At 41.0% G+C, this 23,618-nt stretch overlaps 1 protein-coding gene across 1 annotated transcript in view; it reads right to left on the reverse strand.

The window, feature by feature from the left end:
- cxcr2 (chemokine (C-X-C motif) receptor 2) overlaps positions 1-23,618 on the reverse strand; it is a 50,683-nt gene that overhangs the window by 19,823 nt on the left and 7,242 nt on the right. The window contains exon 3 of the mRNA XM_010795724.1: positions 6,797-6,925. Within this exon, the coding sequence (XP_010794026.1) occupies positions 6,797-6,925 (129 nt within the window). The remainder of the gene's footprint in view (positions 1-6,796; positions 6,926-23,618) is intronic.

Consider the following 23,618-nt stretch of genomic DNA (forward strand, 5'->3'; position numbering starts at 1 on the left):
AGTCCCTGTATCAAGCGCCGGGATCCCGGAGTCATGGATGATCCTGCGGTCCTGTGTCATGGATTGCGAGTCCTGGATCTTGAGCCGTGGCTGTGGTCCTGGATCATAAGTCCTGGATGGATATACTCGTGGATTCATCTTCCTATTATACACACATGCATTTCCAAACATTTGGACTACCTATGTTGCAAATGTATTATCTTTTCAATTTACACACGGCATCTATTGCACGTCTGTCCGTCCTGGGAGAGGGATCCCTCCTCTGTTGCTCTCCCTGAGGTTTCTCCCATTTTTCCCTTTAAACTGTGGGTTTTCTCTGGAAGTTTTTCCTTGTACGATGTGAGGGTCTAAGGACAGAGGGTGTCGTATTGTCATACTGATATTCTGTACAAACTGTGAAGTCCACTGAGACAAATGTAACATTTGTGATATTGGGCTATATAAATAAACATTGATTGATTGATTGATTGACTGTGTTTTTCAGGTAAGCTCAGTTCAATGAACAGCAGCCTCAGCTTGACAGGAAACAGTAGGGGCCTGGTGTGGCTGGTTGTAAATGTGCTCCTATACAGTTCATATCCAATATTCATGGTTTGAGTGTCCACACTTTGCGCAGTCATTAGAGCCAGTCACTCACAACGTGTTCCCCTGCAATAAACGTGAGCCTGTCCTTCCCAACAGTCCCGACACCCCACGCAACATAGCTCTGACAAGTGAGTGTTATTTTTTCCTCTACTGGTACCTAAGATATGGTGCTTTTAGATGTGATCATTGAGGTAATTATGAGATAAACATTGGTTCCAACCCTTATCCTGGTCTCATAAAAAAGTAGTTCCGGTAGAAAGAATTCGTAGAGTAGAAGGTTTCTACAAAAGCTTATTTTCTCTGGTTATGTTGAATTTGGATTAATCAAAAGATGGCTCTTAACAAACCTGTGTAAGAACCAATAAAAAGAAGATTGGGCTGACAGATGGGTCATTCAAATAGAAGACTCTCACCTGGTTTTTAATACTAAAACAAAGGTTTCATGTCATTAGCGCAACAAAAGGCCAACACTAATTTATCGTAAGTAATGTCAATAACATCACAAATATTCTCATCGTATGCCGAACCGTGTCCTTTTACAAAATCCAACCAAGACGTTTCTTTCTGGTTTTTTGGGTTTCAATTTACGACAATAACCACATGTTTGAAACTATGACTAACTATTTTATCGATTGAACATCGATTCCTTGAAGCGCAATCCTTTAAGTGTAGAGAACTCACAAGTGTATGGGAACGTTGTTCTGTACAAGTCCTGTTTGCCAGAGGACATACAAAAATAAAGATTAATAGAATTAATGATTTTTTTTAGGGGTAAGGAAATAATAACAACATTGTGTTGACAAGATGTAACACCCACAACCTGATTCCTACCTGAAAAATAAAGATTTATCAACAGCAGCATGCTCTTTGAAGCTGCGTGCTTGGCATTGACTCACGGGGTGAAACCAGGTGAATGTCATCATCTTATTGATTGAACCTATACAATGTGCTCCTGCTATGCGGTGGGGATGTCAATAAACAAGTGAGCTAAGAAAGAATTTAAAGCGTCCGAAGCATTGACCCCTCTATCCATGGTATGTCAGTGTAAACAGAGTTTTATCAGTAACACAAATATGTGTTTGTTGTTGCATTATTAACTGAAATGTGGATTTAAAAACCTGCTTCATGACCAGATCTGGTGCAAAATTGCTTAAGATAACTATTTTTCAGCTAAATACTTAAAGACAATGTCAAAATACTCATGTAGAACAAGGACTGGTAAAACTTAAATTCTGTAAATGCATCTAAACTGGATTATTTGTTGGCATTATTGTCATAGCAAAGGTTTTATGCTGCCTTCTAGGTCAGTTCTCTTTTGTGAAATAAATGTCAATGTCATTGTTTAACTCGTTGGGGAAGCAAGAAAAATGTACTCCTCAAGACAAAGACCCATTTTCGGATTTGGACTTGAATTCAACATTCTCAGTTCAAGTTTAAATGTTTCTCTCTGTCACAATTTTATCACAGCACTTGTCCATGATAGATATTTAATTGGCGCCAGTAAAGCCAAGACTACCATAACTCTTTTTTGTGTGTCTCCGAAGGCCAAGTTGAAGTCCTGAGCCCTTTCATTGACCAGCTGTCCGTCTCTCCGTTTTTTCTTTTCCTCCCCTTTGTTTGTCGTCTGCTTTTGGGGCGCTCCGTGACACCATTTGTCTCCATAACAAGTCTCAGTGAGCAGCGTTCTGGTGGGCCCACCTGCAGGAGCCCTGGTGCTGGTCTCTGCTCACCGCGGGCCTCCCAGGACTACCCACAGAGGAGGAGGCAATTAAGGCCTGGAGAAGAAGCCATAAATCTCCATAAACTTCAGCTAGCCACTCTCCCCCCACTTTCGCTGGACACTCAGATAATGCATCTCCTTCTCAACAGCCTCCGGACGGACTCCAGAGGAGACAAGTCCATCTCCTGATTTCCCCTAACAGAGCGGCTCCTTCCCAAAGTTCCTCTACAGTCTGGGCCGTGACTCATCGTGCAACAATTATTTACAATAATGATGGTCAGTGTTCCTGAAGTTTGTTTGGGTTTTGAGACTTGGGAAAATGTCATTTTAACCATTTGTTTTTCTTGTTTAAGGAACATTACCCTCATTTAAATTGCTCAATGTTTACGTATAGGTAATTCTGCAAACCAACGTTTTACTGATACTTTCGACAATCTATACCATGTTGTTTTTTCTGATAATTTGGATATACTATGACCGTTTTTCGACATACTATACTATTTGGTTTTGTCTAACGTTTTCGACAAACTATAATACGACTTATCTTCGACATACTTTGATGTTTTTACTAAAAAATATACAATTTTTTTCATTTTATTTTGAAAGCGATGATGATTTTCAGATATTTTCATCAAACCATACTTTTATTTTTTTTTATATTTCCGAGACTATATTATGTTGTTTAGGCATATCAATTCCTTATGACAGTATCATGCAAGCACGCCCAAGAGTTATGAATTATAGAGTCACTTTTTGTCTCAATGCCACGGAGAGCGTCTTCCAACATGCAGTATAACATGAAACCTTTTTCTGTAAATGTGTGGTAATGGATCGTCTCGCGGTGCAGTTCGGGGGAAGAGGCACGGTTCTCACTAATCAGACAGGACGTGCAACGGAAAACATCCCTCCTGAAGAGGAAATGCCTGCTTCCTCTTTATCATATTCTAAAGGACATGTTCCTCTGCAAAGCTGCTGAGTTAGGGATTCAGCACAACCACCTACGGAGACATAGGTGTGTTAATGAGAAAGAAGCTGTCAAGTGTTGCAAAATGTATAAAGTTGTTTTGCTCTAGTGAATAGGCACGGGCTAGTCGTCTTAGAACATTTGCAATTAGCTTTTAGTAGTAAAATAAACAGCTCGATTTATTTTATTTTAATATATTGCCAAAATGACCTTATGTAGGAGTGGTCCAAGAAAAAGTGTCCTTGTGGTGTTGTGTTCAAGGGCTGGTAAGCTCTTAAAATGCAAGGAGGGGGATGCTTAAATGTTTACGACACTTTTAATTACTTCCATGTGTCTGTCCTGTTTGCCGCCTTCTTTGATTTTACAACGATATAGCTTAAAAGACAGATCTGAATAATAAAGATAGGTTGTGAAAAAAAAGTGGTGTTGGGAAACATCTTTAAGATACTTAGATTTGAGTATTTACCCAAAAAAGTGCATAAGCTTTGAAACTGTATACTCAGTTTCAGTTTCCTTCTTGGAAAGATAACTGTTGGCGAGAGGATGTGTTAATAGATGTCTCTCAGAAGCTGTTGATGGAGATGTGAAAGGTGTTGACTTGATCTGTGAACTGTCTCTCCTCTCCCTGCTCCGCCCGCGCAAACCTGTCTGGCACATCTCAACACACACATCTGGGGGAAAACGGCTGTTTCTGTGCGAACTTGTGTGTGTGTGTGTGTGTGTGTGTGTGTGTGTGTGTGTGTGTGTGTGTCACTTAAATGTTCTACCTTTCACTGACCTGAAGACACACATTTCCTTATACGCTGGTGAAACCAACATGTGGAGGTGGCAGCAAGACTCATTCGATCCCTACACCTCTGTTCTGTTCCTCCCCCACCCCCCCTCCTCTTTGGTGGTGTGATATCACTTTACTGGGTCACCAGATTTCCCAGAGTCACCGAGGGGACATGTTGCTCACCTCTTGACTTCTTTACCTCTTGAACTGAGGGAATTTTCCCCTGATATAGGGCTGAGACTGCCAGCTGTCATTCTCACCTCCTACTTATTAACGACTGAAACCAAGAGAGGGAGAAGGTGCGCCATTTAGTGAAAGTAAAGACCTGTAACAGATGAAAGCTGATAAGCATCAAGCTGTACTTGTAGAGCAGCTCATCTAACATTAATGGTAGAGTAATTGGTTTGTAACTGTAACACTTACTAGGCCATCAATAATGAGCAGTTGGCGAGTGTAGGGTTACTTGGTTGGGATAAGGGGCCATTGTGCCGGAGCTGAAGCCACAGGATCAGCTGAAAGGGCCTGCAGTAATGTCGGACAAATATTTATGCAGTGTCACGTTACTGGAACATTCTAACTAGAGGAGACAATAATAGGCAGGCTGATTGAAAAGTCAGATACACATGTAGTACATTTCTACTTTATCAGATGATCTACGATTGGATTATTTACTGATCAAAGCTCAGGAAATACAATAATGAAAGGAGCTCTTTTTTACCAAAGAGTGCTTTTATTGGATGCGAAGAGGTGTAATTCTGGACGGCTATTTTTGGAAATAGTCTGAAATGCATATTTATCCCAGAGGTTAGGAAAATGATGGTATACTAATAATGAAATTACCAGATGGATGTGTGTTTTTAGTTCAATCCAGTAAATTGATACCTGAAAAATCAGGGTACTCCATCAACTTTATCACATTGATCAAAATCTCCTTTAAATCCAACCATAATAACTTGCAAACAGATGTATTCGACACAATTAGTATTTGTTAAATATTACAAAAAATGTATGTCCAAAATGATTGATGGTTGCAATGGGATAAAAGCAAAACAATTTTATAATAATAAAAATAATAATAGATTTAATTTGTTAGCGCTTTTACAGGTGCTCAAAGACGCTTTACAGATAATAGTGAAGAGAAAAGAAAAGAGAAGAAAGGAACAACAAATAAATATATAGTTAAAGTTAAAGTCAAATAATACAAAAACAATCACACATGAAAAGCCAGATTGAAGAGGTGAGTTTTTGTGAGTTTTTTGAAGGTGGTGAGGTCGGTGCAGTCTCTGATGGGTTGTGGGAGTGAGTTCCAGAGGGAGGGGGCAGCGACGGAGAAGGCTCTGTCCCCCCAGGTCCGGTGATTGGTGCGGGTGGGGATGGATAGGAGGTTGACTTTTTCAGGTGCCTATACTGTATGGACATTTTAATATGTTTTCCTGCTATAGTCAATGGTCACCCCCTGTTCACACTGACCAATAAGGAACCCTTCCTAATGGTCTTTCATTACAAGGGATGGGAGACAACATCCAGTAGTCTAAAGATAAGTCAGCAGACTGTATGAACACGTAGAAGTTGTTTTCCCGCATTATTGGAGGAAACAATCCAAGCATGTGCAATAAATATGCTACACTTAAACTTTTAGTGCCCACAGCAAGTCGGTGGTATATGAACGTCCACATGGAGTCTTCTGTACACCGTCTTATGACAAAAATGTACATCTTGTTAACCTTAATGGACTTTCAAATACTCGGAAAGTATAATTGCAGATCTAGATACAACAAGAATGACGCCTACAGGTCGTTGCTAAAGAGTCGATAATCTTTTTTGTCCAGTTTTAAGTTCTCAAGATCTAACTAACAGAGGACAGGTGTGTTTACCTGCTTCTGTTTATGCCTAGCAACAACTCAACAATGGTTAAGATGGCTGAAAATGGAATTGAAAATGTCCATATTAGATAAAAGGTTAATTTAATTGTTACAACTAATACTCTTAAATATCCCAATATGTATATGGGTTACAAATAAAAGGAACGTTCTACATCAATCTTGGTAAATTGTCCTGATACAACTCACTATTGCTGAAATTGGCAAATATTGTGTGCTGGAGAAATGCCATTATAACTAAGATACAGAAGATTGTATGATTTGATACTTTCCTAAGTGTAGGCTGTTGTAACATTGCTGTGTTGCAATTTTCTCATCCACCACATCAACAGTCTGCTCCCGCCTCTGCTTAACTGACCTTGAGTCCTGCCAGGTTGCATCTCCGTGCCTGGACTCATTTAAAGAAAAAGCCATACATCAATTCCAACCACAACTTTCTTACCCGGCTTCATAAGTTTGATAAATGCCAGATCAAATCCTTGCCCTTATGTCATTCTTAGAGCTGTTCAGACTTTAGATTTCAAGACGGCGTGAAAAAGTTGCAACTTAGGAAATCATGAGAAAACTGTAAAATACAGAACTGTTTTCCTTCAGATGTGAAATCTAAGGAGGGTAATATTTCCTTAAAAAATGTGGACATTTAGACAAACACATGCAACTTGGCTTTTAAAGTCAGATTGAATTGCCATGTGACCCTAACCTCCCCCATTTTCACTGCCCCCAACACCCTTGTGAGCCTCCCTTGAGAGCCACAGCTGCTGGGGACCTCTCTTTGAACTCACAGCAGGAGGTCTGCAGCACCCCCTGGCCTTAAGCTGTCCCTTCTCTCCACCACTGCCTCAGACACTTTCAAACTGTAACCATAGCCCGACGTGGACTTTTAAGAGGTCTCAAAGCTCCTGCGGCAGCTGCTCGGCTGGTAAACGGAGCCACGCTGAGGCAGATCACCTGAGAGTGCCGGGGGTAGATCTCTGGAGAGCTGCTCATGTGTCCCATCCCGCCTGCTCCATTCACAGAGGATCAGAGAAAGAAAAAAGGGCTGCGAGGACCCATGAGACTTAGCAGAAAAAGAGGAAGTAACCAAAGTAGAAACTTTCAAGGTGACCCATTTATGCATAGATTACTATCTTTGAGCTTTCCTCATTTACAGATAAGGTGAAAAAAGGATGTGTTACCAGGTTCAAAAAGGCAAAGATTCTATCACCTGTTTTGAGTTTTTTCTTAATTATTCTCCCTTTTTTCTGTATAATTATGGTTTTGGAAGATCAAGGTTATGGTAATTTAACTTTTTATAGGGTATGATTAGGGGTAGGCAACACAAACACTTGGTTATGGTTGGAGGAAAAGTGTGGTTACGACTCATTGAACTGCATGTTTTTTTACCAGACTTAGTATACGGTCTTCTGCATAAAGATTTGACTTAATGCACAAACACATCGCTACCAAGAAACGTTCTCCTACTTTGGCACTTTGCATTTGACATGAATTGGGAGGTAAAGTATTGAACAATACAAACCTAATTTGTGAGCAATAACACGGAGGGACACCAAACATTGTTTATTTCCAAATACGACTAACATTGAAACACTACAAAGCCAGTTAAAAGTTTGGCCATTATGGACTGGTATATTGCAGTGGTTTATATTTAAAAAACAGGAGCTTCCAATAATGCTCATTGTTTTATTTGATGACACTATTCTTTATCATGGATGTAAGCAATTTTCATTCAGAGAAGTATCAATAAATAAAAAAATATTCCTCCTCCACTTTATTTCCCTTTTTTATTCCCTTCTCATGACACCATGCATTATTCCCCAAAGAAAATTCCCTGCAATGCTTGATATACTTTCAACACTCCTCTTATGTTGGGGTATTAAATCAAATAAGGATTGGATCCGTGGCGTAGCGGCAGCTGGGGCGTGCCATGTGGGACTTGTAGTCCTTAATGAGCAGTGACTAATTGCTACATGGTTCTGTGGGAATACAGTGAATCTCTATGGGACTTGTGCAATGCTAAGCTTCCCCCTTCAAACAACTCTCATGCCTCTCATTCATTCTCTCTAATCAAGGTTCGAAGCTCTACACCCTTATTGCATATAGCCAATGAGACAGAGAGATGAATCAAGAAATTCTACTCTTTAAAAATTGTCTTTATTTAAGTCTGTATGTAGCTGTCTGTATTTTAGTCTTTGTTACCGAATAAAGCTACATACTGAGGAAAATAACCATTTGTTTTACAGAAAATCCATTAAAACAAACACTGACCCAGACAAAAGAAAGTCTGGGTCAGTGACTTCCAGTACAAAGTCTATGTTAATGTCCTTATCTCTGTCTGACGTTGCACAGGGTTAAATATATATTTAATCATTTTGGTAAGCAGTGTTAATGGTTGCCTGCTCACAAAAAAAATGACATTCAAGAAACCAAGGACACGGTGTAATTTGTAAAATGCATTGTTTATCACAATTCCAATAAAAATGAAAAAAAGACAAAACGCCATAAATCTGGTAATAAACGTCCCCCTCATCAAGCTGATTCGACAGGATTTACCGCCTGTCCTTCACTTCTCTTCACGCCCATTATTGCTATTGATTGCTTTCAGTTGGAAATGATATTCTTTTACTTTCTACGCTTGACTTGCTGCGATAATCACTTACAGCATGAGCAGGCGTGTTCTAGCCTTGAGGTGGTAGTTTCAGTATGTTTTGTCTCAGCCGTGATGGCTTCTCGCGGATCAATAACACCTTGTCAAAGACTAGCACCCTACTTGAGTGAGCATCTTTATTGAAAGTGGCATTTTGTTTATTCTGAGAATAAGCTTGCGTTGGTATGTGAGAGAACATGCTGTCCAAGTTGCCTGTTCTTTGAACCAATCCATTTTGTTGAGAAGTTAACACTGCTGATCCAGTTTGTCCACAGCTGTGAAAATACTAGGTACATTTATTTTCTGACATGAATAGACAAACGCACAACCATAATCCAGGGAGGTTATAATGTCATTTTATTTTTAATAAATAGATAATTGTGGCTGCAACAGGACTAAAAGAGAGTTGGGGGAATATTATGTCATGTCTTGAAAGGTCAGGATCTTTTCATTAGGAGCACAAAAAAGTGGTCGTTTCTCAATCTCGAGGAAACTGGCTTCCAAGCCAATATTTCAAGGATGCTACGTCATCGAGTGCCGCCGAAGGACTGTTCCAATATCCAGTATACTTGGAATTCCACCGAGGCCGCGTCCTTGGTTTTGGGGGTCGACTTCGCGTCCTTAAAATCCCCACAATGCTTTGCGCACGGACCAATTTCCCCTAATCTGTGGCGGAAAATGTAAGGCGGGGCCTCTCATTTGACGCACACCTGCACACTTGCTAGCCTGTTCCACTCTTCGTTTTCCGAATGCCAGGAAGGATTCTTGCCTAGCTTCTGAAGCAAGTGACTCGGAAGACATGTGCTACCAAGCAAGCATCCTCGCGATTGAGAAACGGCCTCCGTCTTCCTCCCCCCTTTGAACCCTCTAACTAGGGAAATCAGCTGATCAGGTGCAGCTGGGTGTCAGCCATAATCCTGCTGACTATGGGATGTGTAGTCCTTGTTGCATATACTGAGAGGAAGTGAATCTCACCACTATGAAACGCCCTCTCTAGACAAAATCAAAATTCGTATCCGTTGAAATTTCTCAACACATATTCAATGAATTTTCCTAAACCTTTTGTTTTCTCCATGGTCGTGCTTTAACATTTGTTTGTTTTATTTCTTTAATAAACATAATGAAAAAAAATCTTATGCATGGACTTTTATTTTGGAACGTCCCACAGTGAAGAGCCAAGTTTAGCCTCTTAGCGACATCAATTGTGGAAGTTTGGTCACTACATTCATGGTCCCCAATGGATGAATGGTACTGACTTTAGCATCCCATGTCCTTTCATTTGCGCCCTATATGTACTGATCCCACACAAGTTTGTTCAGACATCAATGGTTACAAGATGATGTACCCTTCAGTACAACAAAACCCAGTAATATTTATCTTGAGCTTATAAATATACGTGTGCACACTTCCTTTGAGATCAGGTTGGTTTGAGAGAAAGGAGGGAAGGAGGGAGGGACTGAGGCTGCAAGGCAGCAATCACACAAAACACATTTGGAGGTCATTACAGAGCCAGTCATGCTGAGTGACTCCTAGAGGCTGAAACACTTTTTACAGTGTTTAAAGTGGGTTTGATGAAAGCTTTCATTCAGAGCAGCTCATTAGTTTGAGCATTGGATAGTACACATTCTGAGATTACTCACTGCGGGCCTGCGCTGCGCTGCCAATGTAAGGAGGTTTGCATTTCATTTATTTCTCTAAATCACTCAGTAGAAAGATGCAGAACACCTAATATGTACAGAAAGGAGGGCACATGTCCATAATATCAGCCTTCTGTTCAAGAAATAATATCTAGGCATGATTTGAAAATATAAACCAAAGCAAAATACATGTTAGTAAATTAACGTCCAGTCCATGGTATACCCTTGCAATCTTTAACAAGCTTTTGTTTGTGACAATTCTACTTTTTTGATCAAGCACTGCAATCCATTTTAAACCCATTATGGTTTCCCTATATGCGGAAGTAGTATACTTTATAAGAAGAAAAAAAAGGAAATACGTTTACTAAGTTTGAAGAAGTCCATGGGCTGACATTGGTCCGCTTCTGCCTATTATGGTCAGTGTAGGGTCACTGTACCCAAATTAATAACGGCTGTGTTTTTATCCTGTTTCCATTAGGTCCACAAAGAGCCTTAACCCAAATGCATTTGCTACAGTCAGCAGCAATTAGCATCCGCTCAAGAGCAGGTTTCATTTTAGTTTTTCCCAGAATCAAGGTCTCTCAATATTTCTGAAAATCCATTAAAACTGTTTACAGAGGTAAAGTCTGGGTGCACAGAGTTATGTTGTGATTTGCTCTCCCTTTATTTCCACAGATAACTGAGCAAACAGATATCAGTAAATCATCAAGTTAACATATTTCTGCTAAAATGAACTCCCAAAGCAGAAAATTGTTCATCTTTTCAGATGTTTTTCTTTTATATAAATTGGTAAAAGGGTTTGGGCTGTTGTTTGGACACAAGATAGCATAGAAGGACGTCAATGTGAATTCTGGGAAATTGTATTGTACGACATGCCTCATATTGAAACATCCAGTTTATTTCAAGGACTGTTGATAAGCAGACTGGAAAAATAAGGAAAATCTATAAAGTTTACAAAATAAAAACACCTAATGTGTACAAATGTGTTCATCTGAGTATATATACATCCAAAAGTGAAATATGAGACTGTCTGAGGGTAAATTATCTTCTTTGAAATGTGCTCTGTGAGGTCGACATTCAGCCGATGCTCTTATCTAAATGTTAAAGATTGGAGCCATATTTCTCCGTGCAGCCTTTCGGCTCGTGTCTAAGGGTATTCATGTGCATGGAGGGATGCAGTATTTCGCCAGCGTGACCCAGAGCCCTTCCAGATGTAAGACAGAGCTCCCGTCTGACTCAGCTCAGGTCCACGCAGCGGGCTGTCAAAGCCCATCATCGTCATACACTCCTGCGATCAATACCTTACAGCCTCCTGACAGAGTGTGTTAGCGTAACGCATTCCTCTTTCTCTCCTAAGTCTTAATCGGAAAAGCCACCTCGAAAAAATTTTTTGTTTGTAGTGACATACTCTATCTATTTGCCTTTAGTTTACATTGTGTTTGCTACAGTGTGTTGGGTTTTTAAAAAGATTCCAAATGCTCTGTAACAGTAGTGTTCAACAAATTCCCACAATTTTGAAATCCCTTTCAGCCACATAAATGCAAAATGTATTTTCTTTCATTAGCTGGAGTTGCAATCATGGATATTTTGCAAAACATGTTAAAAGTTCTTGCAGCAATTCTTGCACAGACCATGATTTATGTCTTGGAACTAGAACGCTTAAGGCTCTCCAAACTGTTTTGAAATAAAGCTCAACTTGAGAAACACTGAAACATAGTCCATGCAACAATGCCACACACACTTCACTTCAGTGATTTACCAATTTTGACACTGATGGGTCCATGCAAAACACTGAAGGCAGTACTTATGCCAATCATTTAACGACCTACAAACATTGTATGTTGCTTACTTTGAGTTCAACATGGCTCTTACTCTTTGCAAACAAACAAACAATGGTAGATATTCTAAGTCAAGTACATTTTGAATGATTTGTACATTCTTGAAACCCTATCTGCCCTGACCAGCTCACCAAACCATTAAAACACATTGTTTTCAATCTAAAATGTTGACATGCTGTGACGGTTGGAGCACAGGAAAGACCTCACCACTTTATTGATTATTTTTCAAAGAGTTGGAAGTTGGGCAAACCCATCTAAGTAAAGCAGAACAGTGGATAATCAATGGGTTGGACCTACTGATAAGATAGCATCATGAATTTTTGATGCAAATACGAACATGTGTCCGTAATACTGAAGCTACGGAAGTAAAACAGATAAACAGTCGGAATTATTCACACACACACACACACACACACACACACACACACACACACACACACACACACACACACACACACACACACACACACACACACACACACACACACACACACAGTTGCTCCCAGAATCAATGAAGTTCATGGTCTTTGATGAGAAAGTGAGTTTCATGTGCACACATTAAGACCCAAATAAAAAAACAACAATCAATATGTACAAAATAACAGTCACTTCAATATTATGAGAATGTACCTTGGCTTAATACACTGTATTTCCTGATTTCCCAAATAAAACATGTTTGTCTCACCCATGCTGACGTCCACACAGAAGGGGTCCATCTTGAGCTACCTCTGGCAGACAGACAGATCCTCAGATTTACGTCTTCCCCTGTCAGGTGTCAACTTGCCCCTTTACGTCAGCCGAGGTCTATCTCAGAGTGTTCTCTCACACCAAACTTATTTTTCTACTTTCTGGCCAGCTCACTTTGAAAGAATGGACAGTCCCCTGGTGCACATCAATCTGTTGAGAGCTCCCCATTCTGGGCATTAGGAAATCCTGGCTTTCTTTTGTTGCAAGGCAATCGAAAGGGAGCAGTGTAATGGCTGAACTTCTAAATAGGACTTTCTCATGCAGCTGGTACCTTCCAGGACAATGCCACTGCTAGTAGAGGGTGTTTTGGGTTGTTTTGATTATCTTGAGGGCTTCAACACCACTTTGTTTCATAGCTGTTATATGCAGGGTATCATTCAAGAGCAGGAATATGAATATTATCAGTGCCGTGCACACAGGTACTGTTGAACATGGTAAATTAGTCTGAAAGGGCACAAACCCTGAGCAAAAAGTACAATTATTTTGTCTCACAGACCAATAACAGGACATATTTAATGGAAAAGGTGTACAAAAGTGATTATAGTCATAATGTTTGCCGGAATGCATCTTAGAAAATGACAAATTATTACAAAAATTATTTGAAATCTGTCTTTGCTTTTTGTTCTTCAAAATAAATATCTTTAAAACCAATGGGTAATCACAAAAAGGTATAAATAGCATGTATCAATTTGAACCATAAGTGATGCTGTGAATCATCTTGGCAAAAATAATACTGGTAATAAGGAGTGGTAGCGTGACACATCACAACACATCACAACACATCAGTGAAATATTTCAACCTCTCTTGAAACTGTCCTTATTCCTCCATCATCTCTCTCTCACACACACACAATCTGGAGTGAATGACGCACATGGCATGGGAGACCACAAACAATTACATTTCAATTGTTTACTTCTAATTTCTCCACTTTTATATTAGTCTCTACCTTAAATAAATAATAATAATAATAATGCATTACATTTTTTTATTAGAGCGCTTTTACAGGTGCTCAAAGCGCTTTACAATTACACATTACACATATTAGACATGTAAGAGTCATTACTGTGGACATTACCCACAGGAGCAAATGCGGGTAAAGTGTCTTGCCCAAGGGCACAACGGCCTGACGCAGTGGCGGCCGAGGCGGGATTCGAACTGGAGTTCACCAACGCCCCTTGATCTGATGACCAACACTCTAACAACTGTTAATAAATTGCAGTTCCACACTCAAAAATCACTGAAAAAGGGGAAACTGCTTGTGTGTTGAGCCTCTGGACATGACATTTGTCAGATGAATTTGCAGTCAAGGAGTGATATCATTCCAGCACATTGTGACATGAGGCCATGGACATATGGACCATTTGATATTTGGACATCTCAGGGTTAGCAGTTCAGTTCCTGGATTGTAATAGGCCAATTATCTGAGTTCATAATGTCCTTTTGTGTTCATTGCCATTCTGTTCATTTTGAGGGGGATATTTGTTTCCATTACTCATCTACGCAGGATGAAACTATGTTTTGTGGTTTGGTCAAGCTAACTTTTTTGGTAATCAGTATTTCCTGCTTCACAATTATCTTCGAGTGGACCTATTATGTCAACATTTCTTTTTTGTAATTGCAAAAAGCATGCTATGTTAAAAATGATTTGCCACTTAAAACCTGGACAACCAGTGAGCTAGATTGTTCAACATAATTATGATTTCTTTGAAAACATGTTCCTTTAATAATTGGATTTAATGTCCAGGCACAAAAGATTGGTGTACAGATTCATTGCAGTTGCACTGAATGGAGTCTATTGTTGCAACTGTGTGGCATGTGGAAAGTTAGAGAAAATGTATCCTATCTGATGATAAAACTTCTAGAAACTGTAATATGTATCACATGCACTTCTATTGGCTCACATTGGCTATGGTGTATTGGTAAGCCAAAAAGGCCCATGAAAATGGACATAACAGAAAAGCTAGAAAATAATGGTCCCATTTCTTCTAAAGCCAGACCTTTCTAAAAGGACAATCATGCCGTCTAAAAGAGTCTCCTTCTGCGTCATTGAGCAGATCTCTAGGACACATAAGAAAAGAAGAAAAGAATTAGCAAATGGGAATTGAAAATCGCCATAGTGCCATAACTGTCATAACTGTCATATTCACATGTGGAATAGTGTTTCTGACCGTGAGTGTCTGAACTGTCAGTATAATTACTGGGTATTTAATGGCCTTGGTTATCATGCTCAACGGGTCTAATGGAAAAACCACTTGGTATGAAAAAAGATTTGTCCTTAAGTAGCAGGCTATAAGTGATTTAAGTGAGTGACCGGCATTTACAAATTAATACTCATTTCACCATATGATCATCACGGAGTTCTTTTCATGATTACATGATGTCTCTTTCTAGAAGAGCCTATAGTTCCGCCTTTGCCCTGTGAGGTAAACTACCACACAATTACCATAAGAACAAATAAATGTACAAAACACAAATTCAAAATACCACAAGGAATGTCTTTAACCCACACTCTAACCTGTTTGCTTGCATTTTGCCATCCCTTGATTGACGTGTCTAAACATTTCCATACCTATGCCGCCCACATCCTGACCTCCAGTTTGACCCAAAGGTCACAACCCCTTCACACCAGCGCTGGGTAAATATTTCCTTCCTGATTTAACAGAACACGCCGAGCTGGGTGGGACAGACTGGCTAGGGATTCCAGCGGCTGAGTCAGAAAGAAAGACGTGGTGTGAGAAACAAATTAGACAAGAAGAAAATAAAGGGGAAATGCTTTGATTGTGGGTTTACGTGTGCCAGGAGGAGGGGCGTTGAGGGCAAACCACGCCTCTACATGTGCATCATCTTTAAAAGGCAGGGTCCATACTGCTTTAATTAAACCTTTTTGCCTGAAGAGGAAACTCAACCAATGCTCAGGGCTCCTGCAGGACACGCACCACATGCGCAACTGGGGGATGGTGGGAGATTGGGGTGGGATGCTGGGGGGACATTTGAGACTGTTTAAACAAATCAGTGAAGAATATCAGTCACAGAGGACCCTGCGGGAGATGCTGTTGGTTTGTTCCCCCGCTGCAGAGGCATTTATCTCCCCTTGAGAGACCGTTTTGTAGAATGACAGAAAGAAAGAGGGATGTTTCCAAAAGTACCTGCATGACTCCTCCGGGCACAGAGCGTTCCGACAAAAACAATGATGTCATTTTAGTTGAATTCAGCTGACAAGCATTCGGCTGTCTGCAGGACCTCTGACCTATGTGTGTCTGCAAGGCTGTGTGAAGCTGTGTCCAGCAGACATGCACGTGTAAAACCCAGATGGTCAGATGTAATAAACATGGTCAGTGTTTTTGGCTCACATAAAGGGCATGGCGCTGGTGTTTTATTTCATCAGGGCCTCGGGGCATGAATGTGTTCACCCAGACTCTCAAAGTGGGCTTTACGAGGATGGAGAGGGAAGCCTGTTCCTACCTTGTTTGAAATACTTCTTATTTTATTTTTTCCGCAATGGGGAGGTTGCTGGAATAACTGCAGCCATAGGGAGCAGGAAGGGAACTTAGATGGCATCCTATTGGCAGAGGTGGGAGAAGTACTCAGATCTTTTAGTTAATTCAAAGTAGAAATACCAAAGTGTAGGAATACTCTGGTACGAGTAAAATACCTGTATTCAAAATAAATGTACTCGCAGTCGCTGTGCAGATTGGCCCATTTCAGAATCATACTATATGTTGTCATTATGTGTTTCTCAAGCTTGTTAAGGTGGAACCAATTGTAATTTCTTTTTTTTACTGCTGGGTAGCATGTTTTTTTTTAATCATAAATCCATTTCTGCAAAGCAACTAAAGGTACACGTAAATGTTTTCGAGTAAAAGTACAATATTTACCTCTAAATAGTCATGGGATAGAATTACAAAGTAGCTCAAAATGGCAATACTCAAGTAAAATAAAAGTACCTGAGAATTGTACATTTCTTGATAAGATGTCCCTAATTACTTTACGCAACTGCCTCATGGTGCCGGATGTTTCCGTTAGACGACACGACGGCCTTGTGACAGAGGTCTGTTCAGAACCTTTGTTGAGCATGCTGCACTGTGAAGCAAGCAACCACATCTGGTTTTACTCAAAACAATCAGGGGCCGGCACTGCAGGCAGCTTGAGCCTGTTATTAAAGGCTTTCTGGGGCCTGCTGAGGGACGGCCCAGAAGGAGTGATTTATCCAGCCTTTGCTGAGTGGACGAGGATCGAGTGTGATATATATGGACATGGAATTCCAATCAGTCATCCTTGCCAGGACACCTACACAGGAGGACTGATGAATCTGGGCTGTCTCCCGCAACACGATGAAACTGTGCTTCACATCCTGCATTAGAAAGGGATTTCACTAGGAAAGGACCATATGCAGATTGGATTCGTCCTCACCCATAGTGTCTTACATCATTCAAATCCAATGATATGAGGGTTAGGACAGCAGTGAATCTTTAATTAGGGTTCAAGTTTTTAGATTATGCCAATTTTTCAATCTCATCTGTGTACAGTAAGTCAACACCCACCCTTGTATTACAAAGTAGTAGTGGATTACTCAGCAATCTTATAAAATAGTCCTGATTCATCAGATCAGTTTTTGCTGAGGGCAGACCTGCAGAGTTATCTTGCAGACCCTAAAAAAGATGGGTTGACTCATGGAAACCTAAAATACAAACTCTGAGTACTTCAGGTTCCTCTGAACACCCAAATCAGGCTTTTAAATAATTTGGGGAGAGCCCTCTGGAAGCTGAATAATTCACTGCAGCTTGATGAAGTCTCTAGCCAGCTGGGTGTTCCATTAGTAGACTCACTACTCGACAGCTCTATTGCCTGGCAGGCCGGCGGAGGGAAAAAGAGTTTGGGAGATGAGTATGTCTCTGCGGCGGATCATCCCGTCCTCACTGCCCACTTCAATTACATCAGCCACACGCATTCAGAAAAAGAGAATTAGGCACCGTCTGCCCATGTTTGTTTCGGACGAGCCTCCCTTCGCCCCGCCCAGCACATGATAGCCGTTCAGTTGTTGCAACCCGACCTTAAAGGACCCCGGGGGCTGGACATCTGACGGGAAGTGGGAATAATAAAAAAGGATTTCCTCTGAGCTTGTGACAATGCAGAATCTAATTCCTCCCGCCATATGACCTAAATATATGGTTTTGCGTCGGAACTTGTGTCCAGATGGCTTCCATCTTTGGGCAGATACAAAAAATGCTGACCTGCTGTGGCATCATCATTAGTTTAGCTCATCTAAGCTCCCCTGGCAGAAGAGGCAATGAAACGAATGGACATAGCAGATCAAACGCTGCTTCACTGTGACTGAAATCTACCATCCTATGAGGCATCAAAGCATAATAAGATTTTCTGCTGAGGGGTTTCTCCCTACTTACTGTCTCTCCCACATGCCTATATACATGTGATAGTTGATTGCCAGGATATGAAATGTGATACAAGCATCGACTTGTCAGTGAGCTACCGTTAAGGTACTCATGCATTGCGAGAATTCCACAGTTTCTTCATATAGGCCCACCTTCATACTACTCAATTTTCTATCACATCCTTATGGTCACTTTCCTATCTGTTCCAGATATCACTCAGGTTAACCTTGCCGGCATTTCCAAGGCCTGCTTCCCACTCTTTGCAAAGACCCTGTCAACTCTTGCCCTGAGTGACGGAGTGGCCGGCTTTACCTTGTGCTGCCAGCCAGCCTCATCCATAACATCATCACCTTCACTTGGCCATGTCATGCCTCTTACGGGAGATGGATGTCTCCAACCCAAGGACAGCTGGGTAATGGCCCTCATCCTGGCTGCAATATGGGGCACAATCACCTGTCATTCTCAATCTGTATGCTGCATGCCAGAACAGATAGACAAAAAGAAAGAGGAAGAAGTGGAGTTCCAATCAGAAGGAAGGGATGCGCATCACGGTATTACACGGTTTAACTCTAAAGTACAAAGAATATAGTGTTTTGTACCAGTACCCATAGTTACTTATTAATAGCTGGTTGTTTTTTGCTGTAAAAGCATGAAATAGTAGGAAATACTGTATCGGCGGGTCATACCACAACATTTATTTTGATTGGCTATCAAGCAATACCAGAGATATTGACCCTGATACAGAAAGTCGTTTCATTTCTCTAAAAACTGTTATATACTTAATCATTCATTGATATTTAACAAAGTTGTATTGTGTGATTTCTTCGAAGTAAGGAGGCAATTGCTGGGAAGCAAATAGTTCTTGCGTCAAACGAGAATTTGAGGACCAAGAACATAATCGATCGATTATTTTCTTGGTGGAGATAGGAACATTTTTGGAGTGAGCATTTATTTTGATTGGGGTTGGTGCTAGTTTTGCAACAATATTAAGTATCAGTAGAGTCCAAGTCAAGAGATAAGGATTTCATAAATGATAGTTACTGCTTGTTATGCAGTTGCAGGAAATTGCCTTGGGATTTTTCTTATTTTTTTTAACTCGTTTTTGAATTTAGTTTTCTTTCACCTTTTCCCCATGCTTACCTGCCACTTCTGCTAATGGGTATTTGAGCCCAAAGTCTGATTATTCAAATACAGAACCCTAACCCTAACCCTATTCATTTTAAAACCAGAAAAAACTATGACCTTAAAATATGTAGATCTAACACCACCGACATGGGAATGAAGAAATCTGGAAGAAAAATGTGTTTCAATGTGTGTTCAATAACCTCTAATGGTCCTTGCAGCTAATTTACAATACACACATTCACACTTACTGTGACACCATTTCCCATGGGTCTTTGCACACTATGCTTAGATACCTTACAGAGTGAGTTCTTCCTCTTTAACTCAAGATTCTTGCATGTTGTAAGTCTAGACATCCCTGATTAAAACTTAACATCTGCCAAACTTCTGTGAATCTTTTATTTTCCTCTGGGGGCACGCCATGATGAGTCTAGTGAACACTAATGAACACATAATGAGCTACAAATAGCTCTCCAAATGGTCTGGTTCCTACACTGCTTCCTGTGACCTTAGATTCATCTCTGCGAGAGAAAAAAAACCATCAAAACAATTAAACATTAGATTATATCGTTACATAAGGATATGAAAAACAAGAATCCTGTAGACATTGGTAACATCATGAGGAAGAATACTTAAGATCTGTGACACATTACCAAACACATGACTTCTTTCGTAGAACAAGAAGGTGACACACAATGTGTGTTCACGGTGGAGTTTCTCTTTGAACGAGTGCTTGCTTTGTAAAGTGAGACAGCGAAACACAGCCAAACTTTTGCTGATTTAAGTCCATACGTCTTTATTAATAACAGTGATGACAGCATATCCATGACTAGGGGCGCTTCCTCTTTGGAGGATTACTTCTAAAATCTCTTAATCCGTCACCAGTTAGCTGTTTTCTAAACACCCAACAGTCGTCTGTGCATGTAAGGCAGGCGGCTTTCCAGAGGGATTTTGGACTCTCTCCAGCTCCAGGTAGAGGGAGAAAATGACAGAGGGATGACAAAACACTAATGTAGGACAGTGGAGAAAGCGGTTATCATCATGTTATGATTCATCCGGTGTCTCCCTCCAAAGTGCTATCTAGATGCTTTACCCCTCAATAAGAAAAAAACACTGACTAAAGTGCTGAGTTAACATCACGGGGGAGGGGAACTTGCTGTTTGTGTATAAATGTTTTAAGTACCCCACAACAGTAACTGATGCTGGCAGTTTGGAAATGCTTGTTTTGAGGATTAGGTTTGCCCCCACCCTCTGCTTGGTTATGTAACTTCCTCTTAAGGCCCGGACACACCAATCTGACAACAAAGAACTGACATAGACGGAACCCGACAGTTGCGTCGCCTCGCGTCTCTGCGTTTTGGCCATGTGTCGCACTGGAACACACTGCAAAGACTTCAACCGACGGCCAAGACGCACGTAGGAACTGCGCATGCGTGAGTGGCAATAACTCTCCTTACCAGCAGGCGGCGGTAGTGTGTATTCGTCATTCAAAAGAGGCAACAACCGGAAGACAGACTGCGTGATAACCAAGAGAAGAAGAACAGACTGCGTGATATTAACAAACAACAAATAGCGTGTTCCATTTTCACTCTACAGTGAGAAGCTCACAAGGCTTTCCCCAACCTGTGTCGAGAGCTGGAGTTCAATGAAATCTCAGATTTGACTTCTTAATAGTTTGTTTGGGTCCCTCACTTCCGTTTCGCTTCTCATGCACTGATTCGCTAGCTGAACAGCCAATCAGAGTGATTTCTTTTGCCGACTGCCTTTGGCCGACTGCTCGGCGTCTGAAAAGACCCGACGGTGCGGGACACACCAATCTCAGTAAGGCGTGTCAACGCTCATCGTCGGCCTGACGCCCACCGACGCCGATAATCGGCCTGGTGTGTCCGGGCCTTTAGATTTAATTTGGAATTTAAATGACAATTCTCTAAATGGATGTTGTTGTGTCTTTTTTGTATTGTTATATATTAGTAGGAACACCTCCTGATTTAGGCTTTAATCTCCCAATAATGCATATAATTAAAACACTTTTTCCTCAAGTTTCTTAATTATGTGATTATTTTGTTCAGTTGCAGTTTATTTTTTATTTGAACATTAAAACGGATATGCTGGAAATTAAAGAAGAAAAGTCCCAATATTGCGAGTAAAAAAATGGCTTCGCTAAGATTGATACGTTTATGTTTTGGTCAAAGCAGATTGCAACCAAGTGCAGTGGCCACTAGAGAGATGAACACTTGCAAGGAAAGATCTCAGTGGAGCAATAATGAGCCTAGTAGTGGATGGTAATACATTTTAATGGCGCGTTTTCTGGAAATCTCTTTAAAATGTGGGCTAAAACTTTAACCCATATGTATCGAGCAGCTTAATAGTCTCAGGAAAAAGTACCATCACTGCCCCCCCACTAGCCCGGAGGGACATGACATAGGGGTTTGCTTGTTCCGAGTAATTGTTTTGTTCCTTACAATCAATGTAATAACTCAAAATAAAGCTGGAAATGTTGTCTTTCTGAGGAAAAGGACAAGCCTGTTTGAAGAACAATGATTCACCAAAGACATGTTTGGTCAGAGACAAAGCACATTAAACCAGGTTGTTGTGGAACTCAAACATGAACTGTGCCTGTTGATACACATCAGTAACACTGACTGTAAAAAGAGAAACCAAGCTGTATCATTATGTTTCGTCACTATTCATATTGAGAACGTTTTGGTGTCGCCTACTGTACAACAATCAAGATTTTCAGGTAAAGGCTTTTGGCTGCCACTCCAAGAGGGCGCCACAGGATAGAATCAATGTTGAAAGCCTGTACTTTTGTTGTGGTTAATGAATGAGGAATCAAGGCAAATAAGTAGGCTAAATGATTAGAGAGAAGAAGAAAGAGAGCCTGCTGTAGTGAGAAGAAAGGAGAGTCATTAGAGCAAAGTGTCGGTTGTTATATTTTGGATGATTTATAAAAAGGAGCTCAAGGAGATTTCTTTCTACATGTATACCGTAACCATGCTCCAGGCAGTAATTCCTAAGTTTAATGTGTGTGCATGGCGCAATATTGAAAGGTAATGATTTAAACTGACAGCCATACAAACAGGACAGACTTAAGGAAGGCCAACAAGCTGGAGCAGGTGATGGCAGGAAGAGAGAAATGTGCTGAGAGAAAACAGAAAAGCTTCCAAGAAAAAAACGAATTCCTCCCATGTTGATGCAGTAACACAGAGTACCCTCGAATGGTTGAAAACGACATATAAAGGGTGGTGGGGGTGGATATGTGAATAAAAAACGAAACCCTTGGGTGCAAGCCCTTCCATACCGGATCTTACCTGGAAGAACAGAAGAGTCGATGACAAAGGACTGATGTTTGAAGCCACTGTACCTCAACCTCCTTTTTTGTGCTTTATGAACAGCGTTTCCGCCAGGGCCTTCTTGCCGTTCAGCTCGGGACGCCCTAAACGCGAGCCGAGGGCGTCCAAAAATATTAATAATTCGAGAGAAGATCGAGATTTTTTATCGCTTGAAATGACGAAAAGGAAAAAGGACAAGGACATCCCGCTGTTGGAGGGGCAAAGGAGTCTGGTGGGATTATTTTCGGAGTATTGAAGATTGTTTCCCCGACATCGAAGATGCCTGCTACAGGACAACACGGAACGTGCGCGATTTGGAAGCGATGAGCGGGTTTTTTTTTTTAGTGGAGAACGCGCGTGAGCTGCGAGCACCGGAGCCTCGCAGCGTCGAAAACGAGGCTCCGTGGTAAACTGTGAGCCGTTTGGGAGCCAAAAGAGCCGGCGCTTTAAGAGAGCCGAGCCAAATGATCCGGCTCACTAATACAGTAGCCTATCTATAAGGGTCGGCTCAAGTCAAAATTCAAAACAACTCTTTGTTTTTTTCCCTTAACATATTGACATCAAAATGTAACTCCAACACATTGTAAGTGATAGGCCAAGGAGCTGGACATTTCAGACACAACTCTAAGCAGTTGACCAATCACAACAGAGCCGGGCTACTAGAGTGGTAGAGCTGCATAGAAGGTATCAGGTCCTATGCATACTAGGCTTGGGCGGTATGACGGTATTACGGTATACCAGGGTATTTCGAAATACCGTCGGTATGATTTTCAATACCGTGACTTCACAGACTGTGCGCCAAATCACAGATGCGTTTCATTCTATTACACTGACACGGAGTTTTGACAGGGACGACATTGGTTGTAATGCACAGCACGCGCCAGCAGAGGGCAGGGGAGGGCAGTCCGTCTTTCCCACTCTCAGAGCTCAGCACAGAGCTGAGCTGAGCAAGATGGCGGCAGCATTTGCCGGCCCCGAACTCG

This window comes from Notothenia coriiceps, unplaced genomic scaffold, assembly GCF_000735185.1.
Source record: "Notothenia coriiceps isolate Sejong01 unplaced genomic scaffold, NC01 NC01_scaffold00037246, whole genome shotgun sequence".
NCBI lineage: Eukaryota > Metazoa > Chordata > Actinopteri > Perciformes > Nototheniidae > Notothenia > Notothenia coriiceps.